At 39.7% G+C, this 24,781-nt stretch overlaps 2 protein-coding genes across 2 annotated transcripts in view; both read right to left on the bottom strand.

Annotated features, from left to right (window-relative positions):
• The window catches only part of LOC135539553 (vesicle-associated membrane protein-associated protein B-like), a 394,574-nt gene that overhangs the window by 126,647 nt on the left and 243,146 nt on the right, over window positions 1-24,781 (bottom strand). The gene's annotated exons all lie outside the window — the stretch shown is intronic.
• LOC135539551 (1,25-dihydroxyvitamin D(3) 24-hydroxylase, mitochondrial-like) lies at window positions 5,687-16,664 on the bottom strand. Its single transcript, XM_064965485.1, has 12 exons — window positions 16,289-16,664; window positions 15,930-16,120; window positions 15,718-15,811; window positions 15,536-15,629; window positions 15,167-15,258; window positions 14,560-14,671; window positions 12,431-12,582; window positions 11,652-11,818; window positions 10,584-10,662; window positions 10,279-10,476; window positions 8,787-8,898; window positions 5,687-6,000 (listed from the first exon to the last, which is right to left on the bottom strand). The coding sequence occupies exons 1-11, from the start codon at window positions 16,547-16,549 to the stop codon at window positions 8,788-8,790; spliced, it is 1,551 nt and encodes a 516-aa protein (XP_064821557.1). The 5' UTR covers window positions 16,550-16,664; the 3' UTR covers window positions 5,687-6,000; window position 8,787.

Raw genomic sequence — 24,781 nt, 5'->3', positions numbered from 1 at the left:
GGAAGTAGTTTTGGGGTGGAAGAGGTGCGATTACAAATCAGTGCAGTTTTGGGCAATGAATATCAGATAGACATTTCAAATGTGGTTATTCTTTTTGCTTAAGTATTTTGAAGTACACTCTAGAGAAAAGGGTTCAAAAAGGGTTCTTCAGCTGTCCCCATAGGAGAAGACTGTATGTTTCCAAACTCTGTTGGGTTCCATGTAGAATTCTCTGTGGAAAAGGTTCTACATGGAACCCAAAAGGGTTCTACCTGGAACCAAAAGGTGTTCTTCAAAGGATTTTCCTATGGGGACAGGCAAAGAACCCTTTTTGGTTATAGATAGCACCTTTTTTTCCAAGAGTGTACCGTGAAATTAAATATAATTTAATATAGTCATATTTTTCCACACTGGAAACTTCTCCCCAATGGGTTGAAAAACCATTGAATATAATTCATATTATTCTTATCTATAAGACTTTAAAACAGAAGTTGTATCAGTGTGTCGGAGTCTGGTCTAGTGGTAGTGCTGTCAAACTTTTGATCACACATTGCCCCTTGTGGCGTTGGGTTTATATATGTATTACTCTACCTATCACTCTCCCCTCATTTCACAAGATGTTATATCAGTAAGATACATGCAAATGCTATAGTGTGCTCCCTCAAATACACTAATTGGATAGGTTAACGTTTATTGTCATGAATCTTGCCCTGGAGGCAGAACTGACCGATTTCCACTAGATGGGCCAGCTGCAAAGTCAAAATTGTCTACATCTTAATTAAAAATGTTTGAAAACAAAAATGAGATTTTTGGTCTTAATGTAAGGTTAAGGTTAGGAATTAGGGTTAACAGCTTGGTTAAGGTTAGGGTTAAGGTTAGGTTTAATTAGTTAGTTAGTTTAATGATTTTCTGACTTTGTGGCTGTGCCAGCTACTGACCACTCTGCAGAGCTGCCTCCAGTACACGAGTCATGACAATAAATGCAAACCTGCTTCATAATGACAAGACCTGGGTTGAAATAGTATTCTAAATTTTTAAAACAATTTTGCATGTTTGCTCGCGCCTGCCTGGAGTGTCAAATGGGCTTTACTTGCATTTTCGGAACTGTTCCTGTGCATTGTGCAAAGGCAAGCACAGTTAATCTAGGCCTACATCTACATCACTTTCAGTTGCATACAGCATACTCTTATTATGCATAGCCTTGTACTTGCAAAGCAACAAATTATATTTGTTTTGAGTTCAGCTCCAGACACATTTCAGGTGAATGACACTTGGCAGCTGTGCAAAGCAAAGACCATGTTGAGAAACCAAGGGTAAAGATAATCTCAACCGTTTTATAACACTTGCCAATGTTTTTGTGTGCTTTCCGTCAAGGCTTTGAGTTTGAAACTTTTGAAATACCAAAACATGAGGATAATATTGAGTCTGTCAATCACGTGGTGACAGACAGTCCCTTTGGGAATACACATACTCGAAAGGCCTTGTTTGAAGGTAAACATGGTACATGTGTGCACAGTGTGATATTTTCGAAGGGGAAATAATGTTTTTTTTGTCCTTAAATATGCCCTGATGGAGATCTGGTCCACTTAAAACTGGACTTTAGTTAAATATCATGATAGGTGAATACACTTAACTTAAGAGGTCATCAATAAGGTACACAAATAGTGTAGAACAGTGTGATGCTTCAAATGCAGTATGTGCTTTTTACAAATTAAAATACAAGACATTTTTCACTTGATGTGTTATGACTCAACTTAAAAAGGCAGAAAAACAAACATGATATGCTCTGTAATGACATACAGTTGAAGTCGGAAGTTTACAAACACTTAGGTTGGAGTCATTAAAACTTGTTTTTCAACCACTCCACACATTTCCTGTTAACAAACTATAATTTTGCCAAGTCGGTTAGGATATCTACTTTGTGCATGACACAAGTCATTTTTCCAACAATTGTTTACAGACAGATTATTTCACTTATAATTCACTGTATGACAATTCCAGTGGGTAAGAAGTTTACATACACTAAGTTGACTGTGCCATTAAACAGCTTGGAAAATTCCAGAAAATGATGTCATAGCTTTAGAAGCTTCTGATAGGCTAATTGACATAATTTGAGTCAATTGGAGGTGTACCTGTGGATATATTTCAAGGCCTAATTTCAAACTCAGTGCCTCTTTGCTTGACATCCTGGGAAAATCAAAAGAAATCAGCCAAGACCTCAGAAAAAAATTACAGACCTCTGCATGTCTGATTCATCCTTGGGAGAAATTTCCAAACACCTGAAGGTACCAAGTTCATCTGTGCAAACAATAGTACGCACGTATAAACACATGGGACCACGCAGCTGTCATACAGCTCAGGAAGGAGACACATCCTGTCTCTGTACTTTGGTGCGAAAAGTGCAAATCAATCCCAGAACAACAGCAAAGGTCTTGTGAAGATGCTGGAGGAAACAGATACAAAAGTATCTATATCCACAGAAGAACGAGTCCTATATCGACATAAACTGAAAGGCCGCTCAGCAAGGAAGAATCGCCATAAAAAAGACAGACTACGGTTTGCAACTGCACATGGGGACAAAGATCATACTTTTTGGAGAAATGTCCTCTGGTCTGATGAAACAAAAATAGAACTGTTTGGCCATAATGACCATGGTTATGTTTGGAGGAAAAGGGGTGAGGCTTGCAAGCCGAAGAACACCATTCCAACTGTGAAGCACAGAAGTGGCAGCATCATGTTGTGGGGGTGCTTTGCTGCAGGAGGGACTGGTGCACTTCACAAAATAGATGGCATCATGAGGAAGGAAAATTATGTGGATATATTGAAGCGACATCTCAAGACATCAGTCAAGATGTTAAAGCTTGGTCGCAAATGGGTCTTCCAATTGGAAAATGATCCAAAGCATACTTCCAAAGTTGTGGCAAAATGGCTTAAGGACAACAAAGTCAAGGTATTGGAGTGGCCATCACAAATCCCTGACCTCAGTCCTATAGAACATTTGTGGGCCGAACTGAAAAAGCGTGTGCGAGCAAGGAGGCCTATAAACTTGACTCAGTTACACCAGCTCTGTCAGGAGGAATGGGCCAATATTCACCCAACTTATTGTGGAAAGCTTGTAGAAGGCTACCCAAAACGGTTGACCGAAGTTAAACAATTTTCAAGGCAATACTACCAAATACTAATTGAGTGTATGTAAACTTCTGACCCACTGGGAATGTGATGAAAGAAATAAAAGCTGAAATAAATTGTTCGCTCTACTTTTATTCTGACATTTCACATTGTTAAAATAAAGTGGTGATCCTAACTGACCTAAAACAGGGAATTTTTACTAGGATTAAATGTCAGGAATTGTGAAAAACTGAGTTTATATGTATTTGGCTGAAGTGTATGTAAACTTCCGACTTCAACTGTAACTAACTATATTATACTGATAATACTAATACATTGCTACATAATTATTTTTACTATTTAATAATTACTAGATATATAGGACATCATTTTCTTTCCTGTATCACATTTATTGAATATGGCTGAATACAAACAGTGTAGTCTTCCTTCCGTAATGCAATCAAACAAGCAAAACGTCAGTTCAGAGGCAAAGTGAAGTCGCAATTCAACAGCTCAGACACGAGACATATGTGGCAGGTTCTACAGACAATCACGGACTACAAAGAGAAAACCAGCCACGTCGTGGACACTTACGTCTTGATTCAGACACAGAGCCTCGAGCTTAATGAAGAGCTTGGAAGGTACCATGGTGTTGAATGCTGAGCTCCAGTCCATGAACAGCATTCTTATATACAGTGAGGGAAAAAAGTATTGAATCCCCTGCTGATTTTGTATGTTTGTCCACTGACAAAGAAATGATCAGTCTGTAATTTTAATGGTAGGTTTATTTGAACAGGGAGAGACAGAATAACAACAAAATCCAGAAAACGCATGTAAAAAATGTTATTAATGCGTTTTTCTGGATTCGATTTAAAAAAAATCGTTTTTCTGTCTCTCACTGTTCAAATAAACCAACCATTAAAATTATAGACTGATCATTTCTTTGTCAATGGACAAACATACAAAATCAGCAGGGGATTCAATACTTTTTTCCCTCACTGTATATAAGAATGCTGTTCAATCACTGTCCACTTTAATAATGGAACACTAGTCAACTTAATAATGTTTACATATTTTGCATTACTCATCTCATATATATATATATACTGTATACTATTCTACTGTATCTTAGTCTATGCCACTCTGACTCTGATTGCTCATCCAAATATTTATATATTCTCAATTCCATTCCTTTACTTTAGATTTCTGTGTATTGGGTGAAATGCTGTGAAATTGTTAGATATTACTTTTGTTAGATATTACTGCACTGTTGGAGCTGGAAACACAAACATTTCGCTATAACATCTGCGAAACACGGTGTTTGTGACCATTTTGATTTGATTTGATTTAGCTATGTCTTCTTGAATTTCCCGTTGCATGCAATTCAGCTTTTAGCTCCCATATATACCGAAAGAAAACTAAATGAAACATTACTGCAGATTCATTTTCACAATGTCAACATAAATGATGTAATAAGAAATTACATTATTATGTAATCCAGTCCAAATAAGTTCCTTATTGAGATACAAGACATCTCGACTTTACCATAAAGTATATGTTTTGAACAGTAGATGGCAGAAGTACACTGTCTTAAATACCCAGCGGTGTATTTCAAATCAATGTCTTGTGTGTGTGAAATTAAATAATAATATTAATTAAATATAATATAATTGACTATGATGCAGTATATTCTCCAGACTGAAACCTTCTCCATAAGGGATGCCAATTGGTTGAAAAACCATTTAATATAATTCATATTATTCTTATCAATAAGGCTCTAAAACAGAGTTATATCAGTTTGTCGACTGTCGACTTTTAATCACACATTGCCCCTTGCGGCATGGAGTTTATACCTGTATTCCTTTACCTACCTCTATCTTCTCTTTTTATTAGACAATATATCAGTAAGATTCATGCTAATGCTATATCATGCTCCCACAAATACACTAAATTCACAAAGCAGAAATTAAGAATAGTATCACTTTTCAGGAGATCATGTATTTCAGACGATTGAAACCAGATTAGTAACAAATCCTTAACATTTACAGTAAGATAGACATATGAAGTCTATTATAATAGGTTCATATTATACCCGTCTATTACCATACAGCTACTTGTAATATTAAAGACAACTGTAGAAGACCACTGAATGGCAGAGGGGGGCAGTGTACATGACCTTTTATCGCTATAATATGTTTTGTTGCAAGAATAGACGTACTATGGTGTGTGGATAGTTGAAGTAGCTATTGCTAATGCAGGTTTGACTGAATAGGAGCCCTGAGCTGAGCACAAGAGCTGGTAAGATTACCATGGAGCATTCCATGACATTTTCACATGCAAATAGCAATTGATTACTATGATATACCAAAGCCATAAATCATTAGGTCCTTAGCTTTGGTGTGTGGCTATGATACAGTTGTACTAATCTTAAACCATATTCCGCAAAGTAATTACAATTTCAAACATTGAAAATACTGTAACAAAAAGAAAAAGTGGATGAAATATATTCTCTCTAAGAATTACAATGTTTTAAATGTACATCATGTTGAGTAGCCTTTATACATGTAATGTATATACTTTAACATACAAAGACAACATATACAAAAGTCATAATTTATTTAACATTTTCGACATAAGAACAGTTGTTTAAGATTAGTGTGCAGTAAAGTGCAGTTGTCTTACAACACAAGCTAAAAGTTATTGGTCAACAAGTAGGCTAACTCTCATAGTTAATAGTTTAAATGCATTTATATTAGTTTGAGGTATATGTGACAGGATTACATACAAATATATTTAGATCTGATATTTTCTCTTTGTTATTTACAGAGCAGCAATAAAGGGAGTCTCTCTGGACATTCAGGTCTCAAACTATTTTCTTTCTGTAGTGAGGTCCAAATGATCTGTGTTTGAAGCCTGTTTTGGAGAAAATAACACATGGAATCAAATACAACATTTCACAACCTGCTAATATATGTTTTCTTATTTTTGTGGAGTTGAATGTACCTTTTTATAGTTATATATTGTGTGTTTATACAACGGGTGCGCCTAATCCTGAATGCTGATTGGTTAAAACCGCATTCACAGCTGGTGTCTATTCCACAAGTGTGTGTGTGTTATATTAATTTGAGATATGAGATATATATCTATTTATACAATATACAGTACCAGTCAAAAGTTTGGACACACCTACTCATTAAAGGGTTTCTCTTTTCTACATTGTAGAATAATAGTGAAGACATCAAAACCGATGCTCATGTGTCTTGGCCAAACCAAGTCTCTTCTTATTATTGGTGTCCTTTAGTAGTGGTTTCTTTGCAGAAATTCGACAATGAAGGCCTGATTCACGCAGTCACCTCTGAACAGTTGATGTTGAGACCTGTTACTAGAACTCTGTAAAGCATTTATTTGGCTGAAATTTCTTAGGCTGGTAACTCTAATGAAGTAATCCTCTGCAGCAGAGGTAACTCTGGGTCTTCCTTTCCTGTGGCGGTCCTCATGAGAGCCAGTTTCATCCTAGCGCTTGATGGTTTTTGCGACTGCACTTGAAGAAACTTTAAAAGTTCTTGAAACGTTCCAGATTGACTGAACTTCATGTCTTAAAGTAATGATGGACTGTCATTTCTCTTTTTTTATTTGAGCTGTTCTTGCCATTATATGGACTTGGTCTTTTACCAAATAGGGCTATCGTTTGTATACCACCACTACCTTATCACACCACAACTGATTGGTTCAAACACATTAAGAAGGAAAGAAATTCCACAAATTCACTTTAACAAGGCACAGCTGTTAATTGAAATGCATTCCAGGTGACTACCTGGTTAATAGAATTCCAAGAGTGTGCAAAGCTGTCATCAAGGCAAAGGGGGGCTACTATGAAGAATCTCAAATATAAAATATATTTTGATTTGATTAACATTTTTTTGGTTACTACATGATTCCATATGTGTTATTTCATAGTTTTGATGTCTTCGCTATTATTCTACAATGTAGAAAATAGTAAAAATAAGGAAAGTAGGTATGTCCAAATTTTTGACTGGTACTGTATATATTGTCTTTACTCTGAAGGTATTCAGACCCTTGACTTTTCCCCCCAAAAATTATGTTACAGCCTTGTTCTAAAATTGATTAAATATTTTTTTCCCCTCATCAATCTACTCACAATACCCCATAATGACAAAGCAAAAACAGGTTTTTGGACATTTTAAAAAATATACAAAAAAACAACTCAAATATCACATTTACAAAAGTGTTCAAACCATTTACTCAATATTTTGTTGAAGCACCTTTGGCAGTGATTACAGCCTTGAGTTTTCTTGGGTATGACACTACAAGTTTGGCACATTAATATTTGGGGAGTTTCTCTCATTCCTCTCTGCAGATCCGCTCAACCTTTGTCAGGTTGGTTGAGGAGCGTTGCAGCACAGATATTTTCAGGTCTTTCCAGGTTCATGTCCGGGATCTGGCTGGGCCACTCAAGGACATTCAAAGACTTTTCCCGAAGCCACTTCTGTGTTCATGGCTGTGTGCTTATTGTTATTGTCCCGTTGAAATGTGAACCTTCACCCCAGTCTGAGGTCCTGAGCGCTCTGGAGCATGTTTTCATCAAGGATCTCATTATACTTTGCTCCGTTCATCTTTGTCTCGATTCTGGCTAGTCTCCCAGTCCCCGCCGCTAATAAACATCCCCACAGCAAGATGCTGCCACCACCATGCTTCACCGTAGGGATGGTGCCAGGTTTCCTCCAGATGCGACGCTCGGCATTCAGGCCAAAGAGTTCAATCTTGGTTTCACCAGCCCAGAGAATCTTGTTTCTCATGGTCTGAGAGTCTTTAGGTGCCTTTTTAGCAATTCCAAACGGGCCGTCATGTGCATTTTACTGAGGAGTGGCTTCCGCCTGGCCACTCTACCATAAAGGCCTGATTGGTGGAGTGCTACAGAGATGGTTGTACTTCTTAAGGTTCTCCCATCTCTACAGAGGAACTCTAGAGCTCTGTCAGAGTGACCATCAGGTTCTTGGTCACCTCCCTGACCAAGGTCCTTCTCCCCCAATTGCTCAGTTTGGCCTGGCGGCCAGCTCTAGGAAGAGTCTTGGTCGTCTCAAACATCTTCCATTTAAGAATGATGTAGGCCAATGTGTTCTTGGGGACCTTCAATACTGCAGAAATATTTTGGTACCCTTTCACACATCTGTGCCTCGACACAATCCTGTCTTGGAGCTCTACGGACAATTCCTTCGACCTCATGGCTTGGTTTTTGCTCTGACATGGACTGTCAACTGTGGAGCCTTATATAGACAGGTGTGTGCCTTTCAAATGATGTCCAATCAATTGAATTGACCACAGGTGGTCTCCAATCAAGTTGTAGAAACATCTTAAGGATGATCAATGGAAACACGATTCACCTGAGCTTAATTTTGAGTCTCATAGCAAAGTGTCTGAATACTTATGTAAATAAGGTATTTCTGTTTTTTATTTTGAATATATTTGCAAAAATGTCTAAAAACCTGTTTTTGCTTTGTCATTATAGGGTAGTGCGTGTAGATTTCTGATTATTATTAGAAACATGTATTCCATGTTACAATAAGACTAAGGTAACAAAATGTGGAAAAGTCGAGGGGTCTGAATACTTTCCGAAGGCACTGTAAGTTTCAGTATATGTATGATTTTGAGGTATATTCAAGGGTGAATGTTATTCTTACCTCATCGTCTAATGAAAGCCACAGGGAGTTCACGGTTGGGAACAAGCGTCCCCGAATGGATCGTTTCAACTGGTTCACTATCTGTCGCCACAATTTCATAATCTCTGATGACCTGATAGAAAGACAGGAAAAAGGAGCAATCATTCGATTATGAAGGGCATGTAAAAGGACAACCAGTATCAATTGAGGTAAGACTCACATGGTGACATAAAACAATTTTTCAAGGTTAACACACATTGCAGGACAAAGTCTTCTTGAAACTTAAAGTTGTACAGTGCCTTCAGAAAGTATTCATACCCCTTGACTTTTTTCACATTTTGTTGTGTTACAGCCTGAATTCAATATGAATATAATGACAAAGTGAAAACATGTTTTCAGACATTTTTGCAAATATATTGAATATTAAATACAGAAATATCTCATTTACATAAGTATTCACACCCCTAAGTCAATACATGTTTACATGTTAGAATCACCGTTGGCTGCAATTACAGCTGTGAGTCTTTCTGGGTAAGTATCTACAAGTTTTGCACATCAGTATTGTACAATATTTGCACATTGTTATTTAGAAAATTATTCAAGCTCTGTCAAGTTGGTTGTTGATCATTGCTAGACAGCCATTTTCAAGTCTTGCCATATATTTTCAAGCCGGTTTAACACAAAACTGTCACTAGGCCACTTAAGAACATTCAATGTCATCTTCGTAAGCAACTCCAGTGTACATTTGTCCTTATGTTTTAAGTTATTGTCCTGCTGAAAGGTGAATTTGTCTCCCTGTGTCTGTTAGAAAGAACACTGAACCAGGTTTTTCTCTAGGTTTTTACCTGTGCCTAGCTCTATTCTGTTACTTTTTATCCTAAAACAACTCTCTAGTCCATGCCGATAGCAAGCATACTCATAACATGACGCAGTCACCACCATGCTTGAAAATATGAAGAGTTGTACTCAGTGGTGTTGGATTTATGCCAAACATAATGCTTTGTAATCATGACATAAAGTTAATGTCTTTGTCACGTTTTGCAGTTTTACTTCAGTGCCTTATTGCAAACAGGATGTGGTAGTCAGATGAGGTAGTCATAAAAAAATTATGTTCAACACTATGATTGCATACAGAGTGAGTCCATTCAACTTATTATGTGACTTGTTAAGCAGAGGTTTACTCCTGAACTTATTTAAGCTTGCCATAACAAAGGGGTTGAAAACTTATTGAGGCATTTCAGCTTTTTATTTTGAATTAATTTGTAACAATTTCTAAAAACGTAATTATTGGGGTATTGTATGTTGGCTAGTGACACAAAATATAAATTGAATCCATTTTCAATTCAGGCTAGAACACAACGTATGTGAAAAGGGACTGTACACATTGAAACCTGACGCAGGAAGACGGAGTAATATACTGTATATCGCCCACAGGTGTTAAGCCCAACCTGCGGTAATACTACAATGTTGGCAACTTGGTGGCCACTTTGGGGGCACAGGAGGTTGTTCTTACCCAGCAGAGTGCCAACTGCAGCTGTAGCTCTGCCAGACGCCGCCCAATACACATCCTCTTCCCAACACCAAACGGCACATGGGCAAAGGGGTTGATGGTACTGCTCTCTTTTAGCCAACGCTCTGGCTTAAACCGGCTGCTGTCGTGGAAGTATTCCTCATTGGCACCCTGAGCATGGCTGTTGATCATCAACACTGTCTGCAAATGAAAAATAAAAATCAATCAAATCAAAAGTTGAATGAGCCGAGACTGTAATCGCCCCAACATGAGCTCTTAAATGATGGAAAACGAAGTAATCCATTTACCCCCTTGGGAATGGAGTAATCCCCCAACACAGTGTCTTTATCTAAGGTCCGACTCGTGAAGGGAACTGACGGCGATAACCTGCAGGAATTTGAAAAAAGTGTTTGGAAATATAGTCTTGAAGCAGGATGATACATGTACGTGTAAGCTATTTAGGATCAGTTAAACATACTCAAACTTTTTTTTAAAGGCAATTTGAAAGGAAAATAGCTAATTTGTCAAAATTCATAGACATTATCTGTGTGAGTTTCTGCATTAAACAACAACAAAAAACACTTGTAAATCGAAATGTCTGTATATTAAAAAGAAGACCAATTAACCCTGAAATGTTTTTCTTTCAACTCGCCAAATTGAGCCCCGTTTCAAATGATCACTCTTTGAGAATAACTTTTCTCGACGCGAGATGCGCATCACTTCACACTGCCAATTTTTTTCATTTTTCATTCATTGAAAAAATATTCTGTTCTATTTTATTCTGATATATCACATAGTTTGTTTTACTATAAATTAGGGTTGACTGTGATAAGGGCTTGGGAAATAAAAGTGTATTGTCTGCTAAATTAACAAAACAAGGCTATGTCATTGCACAGTAATAGGCTTCTACAAGCAAGCTCCACTGCTGAGGTTACTGCCTTTTTGAAGATTGTGTTGAACAATATAATATAACTAGTTGACTTTGTGGTTTCAATAAATCAGTCTTAAATGGCACTTGTTTTTTTATTGACTGAATATATATTGTGCAATTTAGAAATAAGGATTTGTTATCTGTCATGGTTATGATAAAAAGTACTCAAGTTCAATATATTTAATATGGATTCCCCCTGTGAAGAAACAGTGCAGAATTGCAGGAAATGGTTTAAAAATTGCAACAACAAATGTTTTATTTATTTTTGTGTTTCATTCAAAATTATTGTCGTTTTTTTTTGCGCACCCACTTTCAGACAAAGTCAAGCGCCCATGCCTCAACTAATTTGTTTTGGACTTGTGTACCGGTTTGAATGACATACAGTACACGATGACTGCAGTGTTATTGTTTTTGTGTCACATCCCAGTGGAATGTCTTACTGTACCTCATGGATTCCTTGAGGCAGGCCTTGATGTAGGGCATTCTCTGGAGGTGCTTGGCACTGGGAGTCTGACTAGCAGGCAGAACCTCTCTGATTTCTTGGAGCAGCTTCTTCTGAACGCAGGGGTTACGGGACAGGTTGAAAATAGCCCACAGCATGCTGTTGGCAGTCTAGAAAACATCAACAGAGAGAGAGAGAGAGAGAGAGAGAGAGAGAGAGAGAGATGTCAGACTCATTCAGAGAGGGGGTCCTACAGTAGATGGAGCTGAGGAATGTGAGGGGTTCCTCGAGGGCTGTTTCTATCACATCTGGACTGCAGACCAGATTACCTCAGCCTTTGAACCACTACTATTACAGTTTGCACCTGTTTGTTTCTTCTCTCACAGGGAGGGAATGCCACTTCAAGCGTAGAGTAAATTAGTTAAAACAATGTATGGGAGCAAGAAATGAAGTAAGGTGAAAGTCATCAACAATAAAGGAGTGTCATGTTTTCCCCTCTTATTTTTCAGAAAATAGAAGAGCAAAATAGGCGCTGGTGCAAGTGAATGATAAATCTGTCCCTGTTCTTGTTTGTAAGATTCAAATCCGGGTCCCGCTAAGCTAAAACCTAGGCATTAAGCAAGTCTTCAGGTGACAAGCAATGTAACTCATCACAGTTCACCGGAAAATTTTGAGGACTATCACACTTCAGTGTTGTGACGCTAAATTATTAGCAAGGATACTCATCATGCAAGTGTGGTTCCCCCGAACCATCTCTGTTACATTTGTCAACTGATCCTTACCGTCTCCACTCCTCCGATCTGGAGCTCTGTGATGGCGGCGTACAGCTCTTTCTTGGACAGGTGACTGTGGCGGTAGATGTCACACAGGAAGTCGTCACTGGGCCCTGTTGCCCCTGCATGGCGCTTTATCTTCTTGTCTATGTAGACTTTGGCTGTGGACAAAAACAAGAGACAAAAGCGAAATAATTAACTGAAAGTTGTTTTCATTAAAGCTAGGTAACAACGACTGCATATAGTCCATTTTTAAAGCCATTCTAAATGGTCAACTTTATTCACCAAAACATTCTATTTGTGAAAAGCTGTAACCAGTCATAAACAATGATAATTGTAAACTTCTACAAACAAGTAAACGATATTTAACAAGCCATAAAATGCCCTCACTTCCACTCCCTATCACTACTTTCAAAAGCCCTCAAACATCTTTTATCTACTGAACCTGGCCACGAGGACAACATACACGGCCACTGTTTATTATTTTTATTTATTTAACCTTTATTTAACTAGGCAAATCACTTAAGAACAAATTCTTAATTACAATGACGTATAGGAGGGGAATGAGCGTTGAGCCCCCTTAAATGCAACACAAATCAAAATAATGCTAATTTAACCATTCTCCTTTTTAATTGAAATGCTATTTTGAACTGCTACAATGGTAAAAGCTTTTTCCAAATCAGTGGAACCCGAGACTGTTCCCAGGGCAGGCCTGGTTGTAGCTAGATATGTTCGATTTGGCATCGGGGACAATTTTAGGATTTTACATCAGGACAGGTTGTGTTTTTCCTTTTTCCAATGACATGTCTTGACAATTAGGCCTTAAAGCCACACACACACACACACACACACACACACACACACACACACACACACACACACACACACACACACAAAATAGAACCCCCCCCCCCCACACACCTGTGTATATACATATATGTGTGTGTAAGAGAGGGTGGACAGGTGCCTACAAGCCACCGGCAAGCAAGCAGCACAACAAACGATCCGTAGCAAGGCCCTGAGCCAACATTCCACTCCCACGTCTCCTCCTCCCCTCCATCCCTGTTCCCGCTACTACAAATATTTGGCAGTGTTCTCCCCCTTTCTCCCCCTTAGGTCATCCAGTTTACTACAACTCTGATTGTGTTGAGTAAGAGGGGGTGAGCCAAGTGCATGGATCGCAGACAGTGGTGTAAAGTACTTAAGTAAACATGTTCAAACACTACTAAAGTAATTGTTGGGGTATCGGTACTTTATCATTTATATTTGACAACTTTTACTTCAGTATATTCATAAATAAACAAATGTACCTTTTACTCCATGCATTTTCCGTGACACCCAAAAGTATTGGTTAAATTTCGAACACTTAGCAGGACAGGAAAATGGTCCAATTCATCCCTACTGCCTCTGATCTGGCAGGCACACTAAACACAAATGCATAATTTGTAAATTATGTCTGAGTGTTGGAGTGTGCCCTGGCTATTTGTACAAAGTAAAAACAAGAAAATGGTGCTGTCTGCTTTGCTTAATATAAGGAATTTGAAATTACTTTTACATTTTGATATTTAAGTATATTTTAGCAATTACATTTACTTTGATACTTAGGTATATTTAGAACCAAATACTTTTAGACTTTTACTCAAGTAGTATTTTGCTGGGTGACTTTTACTTGAGTAGTTTCTATTAAGGTATCTATACTTTTACTCAAATATCACAATTTGGTACTTTTTTCCACCACTGATCACAGAGGCACCCGGTTCATATCTCTCTCTCTCCTATCACCTGACTGGAAATTAGCTCAAAGCGTTTATTGGGTAATACGTCATCTGGACACGCTCCGGGTGGAAGGATTGGGGGTGTCAAGAGAGGGGTTGGAAGTGAACGTGCCAGGCATTGAGGTTTCATCAGAGGGAGAGAGGACATGGAGAGTAGGTCACTTAGAGGGAGGGCAGTTGGAAGTGACATGGGGGGGTGCTTTAGCAGTGGTTGGGGGCGATGTGGTTGCTTTAGCGATGGTTGGGAGCGAGATCAGGGGGCATTGAGGTTTTAGGGTGAGAGAGTGGACATGGAGGGGAGGTTTCTTTAGAGAGATGGGGAGGGGACCGAGAGTCGGGGGGCATTGTAGGAGGAGTTTTTACCTGTACTGAATATGCGGTCCCATGCCGTGGTGTGGTCCTGCCATGTTTTGGTGTTCAGTTTTTTGTGGAGCTCCACTGGCGTGACCATCATGGCGCCAAATGTGCTCATCATCTACACATTCACAGAGAGAGAGAGGGGAAGAGAGAGAGAGACTTTCAATGTAACAATCAAATAAAGACATACAGTACATGACAATGTAACAATTTATAGTTGCAACCAGTCATTTTCAAAGTCTACCTCCAGTGTTTCAATATCAACTTATAGCATAGGACCATGGTTACTATAACAAAATGTTGTTTAAAAGATGTTGTAAATACATGCATGTCTCCTGGCTGCTGGAGATATTAGTTTGCCCCGGTAAATTCCTGCCTGCCCAGAGACCAGTTTCAGTCTACTGATTCATCAGTAATTGTAGCAGTGGTGATTAGCCCACTCACTAAAGTGAACTGTACTCTATCTATAGGCTCAGAGCGATATCGCAATATAGCTCTGTCACAAAAAGATCACTAAGATCATCCTCAAGCCAGGGGTTTTCGGCTGCACCCACAATACCTGTATCACTATATGCAGATAGTAACTGGATGTGTAAAATCAATGACCACTTACCGTCTTTATGGATGTGATAAAGGTCATAGCCTCCTCGTTGACATTGTCATGCAGAAGTCCGAAGCGTTTGTCGTAGAGCACTAAGCAAATGGCTGTAATTAGATAATAAAACATTGAAGACATTAATTGAGCAACAACATGCATTAATGTATTATTGATTTAACTTTTCCTCAGTAGCAAATCAATTATAATGTCCATTCATTCTAATAAGACTTTTACTTTATTTTGTTTTTAAAACAATTAAATTATCATTAGAATAATTCAAATGATTTAATACATCCACATTACATATAAGCAACAATCTTTATTGTAAATATGTATATCTAGCCACAAATATGTTATTTATATTATAAACAATAGGCTACTTACTCTCCATTGACCATTTATTCAATTCGAAGTACAAGTCCACAAATTGTCCATTGTCAGTCACTTGCCCAATTCTACTAACGAAATCGGCCAACACCTACATTTTGGAGACAATAAAAAGTCATTATTTGATCAAATTCACCTTGAAATGTGCAGTTTTAACGCAGATAACTTATCTTACAAACCTGGTTTATTTTTCCATCAAGTTTCGCGACTTCTGTGGGTTTCATCAATTTCTGCTGAAACGTGCTTCTCACCCTCTGCCAGTCTTCCCCTTCCCTGAAAATCATCAGGAAATATATGAATTAGTAGGCTACGTCTGTTAAAATATATTACCTGTGTATTTCTGTTGAGCAAATAGCATGATATCATAGGAATACTGAAAAGTGCCAATTACAGAATAAGAAGTCCATATGCCTCGTCTCTTAAGTCTCGGTATGCTTTCCAGGGTTTGATCTCCAGACGCTGTGGGTAAGCGCTCTCCTTTCTGTAGAGTGCCTCCACTAAGCAAGGTGCGCCAATATGGACCGATTCAAAGGAGCCGAGTTTCATCCGGAAAATCTTTCCGAATTTCTTATGGTAATCAATCTAAAAGGAAGAAATATCAGACACAAAACATTTCATCCACAAATAAAACAACAAAAATAAAATTCTTTATTAAAATGAAATAAAATAAAACATCTGTCGAATTGTTTTTAGTTTTTATTCTTCATCGTATTATTCTTCTCGTTATAATATTTTTTTGTTATAATTTACCAATGCATTGTGTTGTCTTTGCAGACCTCCTTTGAGTAGAAGTTCTATCAAACTGCCAAATAAGGGCCAGTTGGTGGGTCCAGGTATCGAGTCCAGGCTCTGAGTCTGCGAGGGAAGACTGTGTCGACAAGGCGCAACCAATGTAGCATCCTTCGGGTCCAGGACGCACACTGAAGATGTTGGCTTGAAGTGCTGCAAACCAACCGTTTTCTTTTTTAACAATTCGACTATCTGTGGTACCTTTTGGATTTGTGCCCTCATTCTCGTGCTGTGATAGGCTAATAAAGAATAAATACTGGGACACGAATTAATTGATTTGCTTTGTTGGAAACTTGGAAGTTTCAGTGTTCTCGTTTCTTGGAACTGTGACGCCTACCACAATATATATACTCTGACAGTGTTTATTCATAACCAATCAGGGATCGGTCTTGCATGGTGTGGCCGGCGAACCCACACCATTCATTTATGGATCCAAATTGTGAGGATCGCATGACCCCAGATAGACGCAGAAAGTGCGCTTGCCTCATCACTTATAAATAAACATATCGGCCTAAACTGAAGGTGACGCAGTTCGCTTGAACCATCAGCAGTCACACTATGAGGGCATGTCAGCGATGAGGATGGCATGTTTTTGGTACCATGTTGTTGCCCTATAAAAGTGCTTACTCACTGAGTGTCAGTTGCCATCCTAATAACCTTGAACATTGAGAAATGTTTGCTGGAGTGCTTAGGGGGAGCATGTGGGTTTTGTAATCCCCTAACACAGGAGCACACACATGGGTACAATCATAGTGCACACAAAATACAAACACACATGCATGACACTGACCAGTGGCGATTTTAGCATGTAAATCTTGGTGGGGCAACACAAAAAAAGTGGGATGCATGCCAGCAAAGCCACTACACAACACAGCACTAAACAATACATTAATTGCTGTTAGGGCCTACATTAAGCTGTCCCATCAGCAGAGTCCCAACAGCAGTCCCAACACCTTACCACTGCTACACCTGGTTATCAGCAGAGCCCTGTCTGACAGCGAAACAGTTCATTCAGCCTCGTTTCCCGCTTTAAAAAAACATAGCTGATATGGCTGACTTGCTTAAATAAATGTGGTTTCTAATGACAATTAAGATGTACTTGCTATGGCATAAGGGCACGACGAACGGATAAGAGACATTCCGTAATTTCGATTAAGACATTACATGCGAGCGTGACGACGGAAGTAGTCAATATAACTATTTGTTCAGCACTTTTGAAATGTACAGCAACAGAATTCAGATCATGGGCCGTTCTTACAGTGTTCTCCCTGTACACCAAGTCAGAACCATAGGATAAATAAAGGGGGCAAATAAAGCAGCCAATGAAAGCTCTTACAATATTGGATGACTACATATCTATAAAACAGGTTATAGGCTACATGTACACCACCAAGTTGGAAAAGTAGGTGAACTTAAGAGGTGAAAAAATACCAAATGATTCGGGTGAGGCACATTGAACGCTGTTTGGGTATTTGAATGTCAAAAAAGATACACGTCAAATAACACTATATGACTCATTAAATAAGCTTTTATTTTGACACATCAAATAACACAATTCTATTATAGAATGTTGTGTGTGCTGAATTTGCACATGCAAGCCAAGCGCCACCACTTCTATCAGTAGGACTGTTAAAGCTGTACAAAAGAAAGTCTGCAAACAATCACACACCGGCCATGAACGATGTGTTTACAATACCGCATTGGTGAAAATAGACCAAACTATTAGTGTGAGGCACATGGCTACGAACAGCATACAACACAACACACACTTAGTATTACATTCTTATACATATCGTATACATATCGAATACATATCGCCCTGGCATATTACATCATTTATGCAGCAGCATACAATACATTTTTTAGGGATTGTAACATTTCTTTAATTTTTGCCTAAAATGACATACCCAAATCTAACTGCCTGTAGCTCAGGACCTGAAGCAAGGATATGCATATTCTTGATTCCATTTGAAAGGAAACACTTTGAAGTTTGTAGAAATGTGAAATTCATGTAGGAGAATATAACACATTAGATCTGGTAAAATATAATAAACATAACCTGCATTTTTTTTCTCCATCATCTTTGAAATGCAAGAGAAAGGCCATAATATAATATTGCAGTTTAGGTGCAATTTAGATTTTGGCCACTAGATGGCAGCAATGCACGCGCACATTTTCAGATTGATCCAGTGAAGCATTGTAATACTGGACAATATTTTGTCTGCCCAAATGTGCCAAATTGGTCAATTGATACATTTTATCCTGAGCCTTGACATATACACTCACTTTCACACATCTAGATGGCCGGGCGGGGTCGGTGTGGAGCCAGAGACAGCAGCGGTTCAAACTGTAGAACCCAGTTCCTACATTTGAATATAAAAATGGATTTTATCAAACAAAACTATGCTACATTTTATCTCTGGGACCCTCATGATGACAAATCAGAGCAAGATTACTGAATGTAAGTACATGATTTACCTTCGGAGGTGAATGTAACAAACCAGTTGTTTTTTGTTGTTGTGCACTCTCCTCAAACAGTAGCATGGTATTTTTTCCCTGTAATAGCTACTGTAAATTGGACAGTGTAGTTAGATTCACAAAAATGTAAGCTTTCTGCCCTTATAAGACATGACTATGTCCTGGAAAGTTGTCTGTTACTTACAACTGTCATGCTAATCACATTAGTGCACATTAACTCAACTGTCCCGTAATAGGGACACCGATCCCGTAGAGGTTTTAAACAGGAAGATGGCGAGGCGGTCCTTTGTGGGCAAATTTTGTCATCAGACTTTGTCATCAAAGTCTGGCATTCTCTGTATTTATGGTGGGAACTCAGGGGGGAAAAAACACAGCCACTCCACTGAATAGCAGGCTAGTGATTGCTTTGCATTGCTTGCAGATAGCCACTGATTCCTTGTTGAATTAGCTATTTCCACCTTGTTGTGTAATGGGTCCATGTCCAATGGCCGATGAGCACTGATACGTTTTATCTATAATTTCTCTTCATTATTTCTCTTCATATGACAAGGATTAAAAAGGATTTGCCAGTAGATTGTACACTTGATTCATGATGATGACTGTTAGCTAAGATTTTGAAAGTAAGATGTTGAAATGATCAGTCCAATCAAAGCAACTGAACATATAAGGTGATTTGAAATAATTTTATCTTTGGCCAATGGACCTTGAGCCTTCTTGGAAGGGCACTTATAATATAACTCTATGACAGGAACTAAAGGGCTGAAATGTTCAATGTCTACTCTTACTAAGGACTTAGACTTGGCCTGCAACTTAGTGTCCCCATGAGTTCCCATGAGTGACAGAACACTGAGCCAATCAGGCACAATGCTTCTATTTTCTGCAGGCTTGCCCCACCACCACAGAAAACATTGAGCTAGGCTGAAACACCTGCACTTTGGAGCTGCCTTACTCAAGAAAACAAAAAAGAGACCATCTTTGTATGTGGCTTTATTAACTCAATTATATATATTTTTTTACATAGTTTGCAAACTGATATGTGACACCTATTAATGCCAAAATAACATGCAAAACAGGCAAGACCCCATCTGCCCTGAATGACAGGTCGCCACCGACACTGCCACATGTGTAAATGCGATGCATTCGGAAAGTATTCAGACCCCTTCACTTTTTCCACATTTTGTTACATAACACCCTTATTCTACAATAGATTGAATAAATGTTTTCCCTCAACAATCAGCACACAATACCATATAATGACAAAGAGAAAATAGTTTTGTAGATATTTTTGCAAATGTATAAAAAAAACAGAAATAGGTTATTTACATACGTATTTACACACTTTGCTCCAAATATAGCTTCCATTGATCATCCCTTAGATGTATCTACAACTTGATTGGAGTTCACCTGTGGTAAATTCAATTGATTGAACATGCATTGGAAAGGCACACACCTGTCTATTTAAGATCCCATAGTTGACAGTGCATCAGAGCAAAAACCAGCCATGAGGTCGTAGGAATTGTCCGTAGAGCTTTGAGGCAGGATTGTGTCAAGACACAGATCTGGGGAAGGGTACCGAAACATTGCTGCAGCATTGAAGGTCCCCAATCTCACAGTGACCTCCATCATTCTTAAATGGAAGAAGTTTAGAACCACCAAGACTCATCCCAGGGCTGGCAGTCCAGCCAAACTGAACAATCAGGGGAGAAGGGCCTTGGTCAACGAGGTGAACAAGAACCCAAGGGTCACTTTGACAGAGCTCCAGAGGTCCTCTGTTGAGATGGGAGAACCTTCCAGAAGGACAACCATCTCTGTAGCACTCCACCAATCAGGCCTTTATGGTAGAGTGGCCAGACTGAAGCCACTCCTCAGTAAAATGCACGACAGCCCACTTAGAGTTTACCGAAAGTTCCCTAAAGACTCTCTGACTATAAGAATCAAGTTTCTCTAGTCTGATGAAACCAAGATGGAATTCTTTGGTCTGAATGCCAAGTGTCTGGAAGAAACATGGCACCATCCCTACGGTTAAGCATGGTGGTGGCAGCATCATGCTTTGGGGATGTTTTTTAGAGGCAGGGACTGGGAGACTAGTCAGGATCGAGGGAATTATGAACGGAGCAAAGTACAATGAGCTTGATGAAAACCTCAGGACCTCAGACTGGGGCGAAGGTTCACCTTCCAACAAGACAACAAACCTAAGGACACAGCCAAGACAACGCAGGAGTGGCTTCAGGACAAGTCTCTGTCTCTGAACCCAATCGAATATCTTTGGACAGACCTGAAAATAGCTGTTCAGCGACGCTCCCCATCCAACCTGACAGAGCTTGTGAGGATCCGCAGAGAAGAATGGGAGAATGGTATTATCACGGATCCCTCCGGTACGGTTGCTCATTCTGTTCACCAGTTCCCGGAGGTCTACGTCACTGGCTTTCTAGGCTTCACTGAACGGGATTCATTATCATCATCCCCGGACTGTCTTGTCTGATTACACACACCTGGTTCCCATTTCCCATTTCCCATGATTAATATGTTATATATGTGCCCTCGTCTTTGTCGGTTATTGTTCCCATGTCCGTTGGTCGTGAGAGTACCTATGCGTTGGTGCAGCTATTATGCTGCGTGCTTTATATATTGTGTATTATGGGTATCCCAGGTCATTCAAAAGGTTTACCCTCGCTCTTGTGTTTGGGTACAGCCCAGTGTTTTTGTATACATGTTAGTTTTGGGTGTATTAAAAACCCCTATTGTGTATTCCTGCGCCTGTTCCCAAATCCTTTATACCAGCGTGACAATTATAGACAGAAATACTCCTCGGTTTCATCAGCTGTCCAGGTAGCTGGTCCACAGACGAAGAAGCCGGATGTGGAGGTCCTGGGCTGACGTGGTTACACATGGTCTGTGGTTGTGAAGCTGGTTGGACGTACTGCCAAATTCTTTAAAACAATGTTGGAAGCGTCTTATGGTAGAGAAATGAACATTCAAATCTCTGGCAACAGCTCTGGTGGAGATTCCTGCAGTCAGCATGCCAATTGCACGCTCCCTCAACTTGAGACGTCTGTTGCATTGTGTTGTGACAAAACGGCACATTTTAAAGCGGCCTTTCATAGTCCCATGCGCAAGGTGCACCTGTGTAATGATCATGCTGTTTAATCAGCTTTTTGATATGCCACACCTGTCAGGTGGGTTGATTATCTTAGAAAAGGAGAAATGCTCACTGACAGGGATGTAAACAAATTGGGCACAACATTTGAGAGAAGTAAGCTTTTTGTGAGTATGGAATATTTCTGGGATTTTTTTTATTTTAGCGCATGAAACTTGGGACCAACACTACACTACGTGTATATATTTTTATTCAGTTAAATTACCATTGGGGTACAATTAGGACTACAATAATGGTGTCTCAGTGTATCTAATCTGCTGTCCCAGTCTACCAAATGCAAACTGAAAATATGTACACAAATGGGTGTGTCGTGCCTCCTGTGAATATGATATCAAACATTTGTTTTGTGTGTGTGTGTGGTTAGGAAACATCTTAAGGATTTCAGATACTATTTTGGATAGATGTCGAAAGAGGTCACAGAAGACAGAAATACAAAAGATGTCCCACTTATTCCGATATCATCCTACATCATCGGAGGTTGTTCCACACACTATTAATAGGCATTTCGCCACCTGACTGAGGAAACAAAATAGATCTCTGTCACCTGTTTTTCCGCAAGGATCATTAACATTTTGTAGGGTGGCAAACTTTGACGCTGCATGTTGTCTCGGCTGTTTTGGAAGCACTCCCAGTTTCCCACTCTGTTTTTCAACACGGTCAATGACCCATTGAGTAGGTGTGCTTTCTTTCTCACTTTGAAGGGGTTATGTGACAATGAGGAGAAGAGATACACAGTTACTGACATGGACTGGGGTCTTCTCGAGGGAGTCGTAGAGAATTGACAGAAGAGGCCCATTGAAAGTCACATGCTGTCAGGCATAGGTGTATTAGGTGTATAGGTGGCAGGGAAGTCAGGCGCAGGAGAGTCAAACGGAGTGTAAAATGGAGTTTTTTAATAAAGTCAACGTAACATGCTCCATAACACTAAAAGGTATATACATAAACAAACATGGGTACGAGGACCCGACGCGCACCTATAAAACTACACTGACAATAAAACAATCTCTGACAAAGACATGAGGGGAAACAGAGGGTTAAATACACAACAGGTAATGAATGGGATTGAAAACAGGTGTGTGGGAAGACAAGACAAAACCAATGGAAAATGAAAAATGGATCAATGATGGCTAGAAGACCGGTGACGTCGAACGCCAAGCACCGACCGAACAAGGAGAGGCAACAACTTCGGCAGAAGTCGTGACACATGCCTAATTTACTGAAGTTAATTCTTAATGTAGCACCAGTGCAGAACGTCATCTGACATGACACACACAAACACAGTATTACCCTGAGAGTGACAGTGCCCACCTCTGTCAGATGTCCTTCTTTCTCTCTTTATGACTGCCTCATTAAAAGATGAAAGCGCTTAGGAGCTTCATGTTGCATGCTGGAAAGTGAGGGTTGTTTACCTCATTGTGACAGACAAGTTCAGATAACAGTGTTATGACAACTGGTGTACTGTGTAACATAGCTTACACTTCTCATTTAAGCTTTGTTGAGATTCTTCTGTATTTGGTGTCTCATTCATAAAGAGATAAAAGAAAAGTATTGCTACGAAGGGGACTTTTCAGAGATGGACAAATATGGCAGGACAATTGTCACTCGCTCGGTGAAAAACATACCTTGGTGTGTACAGTCTCAGGTTTAATTGGGGGAGTGGAAAATGTTGCTCAATGTGGTAGTAAATACTTACAGCGCACATGCTCAGGAACTCACATGCTCAGGAACTCACATGCTCAGGAACTCACATGCTCAGGAACTCACATGCTCAGGAACTCACATGCTCAGGAACGCACATGCTCAGGAACGCACATGCTCAGGAACTCACTTGCTCAGGAACGCACATGCTCAGGAACTCACATGCTCAGAAAGTGAGATTTACAGACAAAAGAAGACGAACATGTTGGGACAGTACAATAACCCAGCCATGCATATTCCCCACTCAGAGACCCATCATGGAAGCATGTGTGTACATGTGCACCGAAGTGTGTTCTATGTAAGTATAAACACATATACACGTGGGGCATTGTCCCCAACCAGTTTTTCTTTCATCATTCATGTGTGTTTACAATCTCCTCTCTGGCAACCAAAAAAACTCCCCACCACTCACAGCACAGGTTAGTTACAACACCTGTCTGACTTTGGTGCTAGAAAGCAGGCAATGCCAAGCTGTGTTGATATGGCCAGAGAGGCACAGAAAGCCCTTAGGTCATTCTGTTGATCAGATAAATAATGTGTTTCATGCTTTTTTAACTAGCAGTGACATAGCAAGTTGTTTTTTAAAGTGCAGGCTGCATCTGCTCAACTCTTCCCACGCAGTTAAGCTTGGGGAGGGTGATGGGGGTGGGGGTGGGGGGGGGGGGGGTAATGGAGACACTACTTTGTTATGAGGCCCTGTGTGTGCGTTTGCGAAGCACCGGGTTCAGGAGGGTGCTTGTGTTCTCTGCTCTGAACTCCTGCACCCTTTAGCGAACGAGAGCGAGAGGGAGGGAGAGAAAGAGGGTGAGTGAGTGAGTAAGTTAACATGCACCGTTTGACCTTGCTGCCAACAGAGTGGAAAACTGTGGTGTTATGCCCCTCCATCTGTGATACGTTCCAAACCGGGCCTCTAGCCTCATTTTCATTGATGTGACAACAACACCCATCCCCTCCCGCATTGAAACCCCCTCACCTGTGATAAGGGAGAGCTGGTGCCAGGTGTATCTGTAGGAGAAGTCATCCTCTGTGCTCCCCAATAGGAAAGTGTTATTATGCTTTGTGTGCCAATCGCTACGATTACAACATGCTTCCCGCAATATCAAACCAGAACAGGGTTCACT

Source organism: Oncorhynchus masou, chromosome 5 (assembly GCF_036934945.1).
Source record: "Oncorhynchus masou masou isolate Uvic2021 chromosome 5, UVic_Omas_1.1, whole genome shotgun sequence".
Lineage (NCBI taxonomy): Eukaryota > Metazoa > Chordata > Actinopteri > Salmoniformes > Salmonidae > Oncorhynchus > Oncorhynchus masou.
The sequence above is the reverse complement of the archived record's forward strand: the minus strand, read 5'-3'. Positions and strand labels throughout refer to the sequence as shown.

Coding starts and splice junctions, on each gene's coding strand:
- LOC135539551 (XM_064965485.1), bottom strand. CDS start 16,549: ATGAGGGCACAAATCCAAAAGGTACCACAGATAGTCGAATTGTTAAAA. Junction 15,630..15,717: donor TTGATGGAAAAATAAACCAG/GTTTGTAAGATA, acceptor TCCAAAATGTAG/GTGTTGGCCGATTTCGTTAG. Junction 10,477..10,583: donor ATTACTCCATTCCCAAGGGG/GTAAATGGATTA, acceptor TTTCATTTGCAG/ACAGTGTTGATGATCAACAG.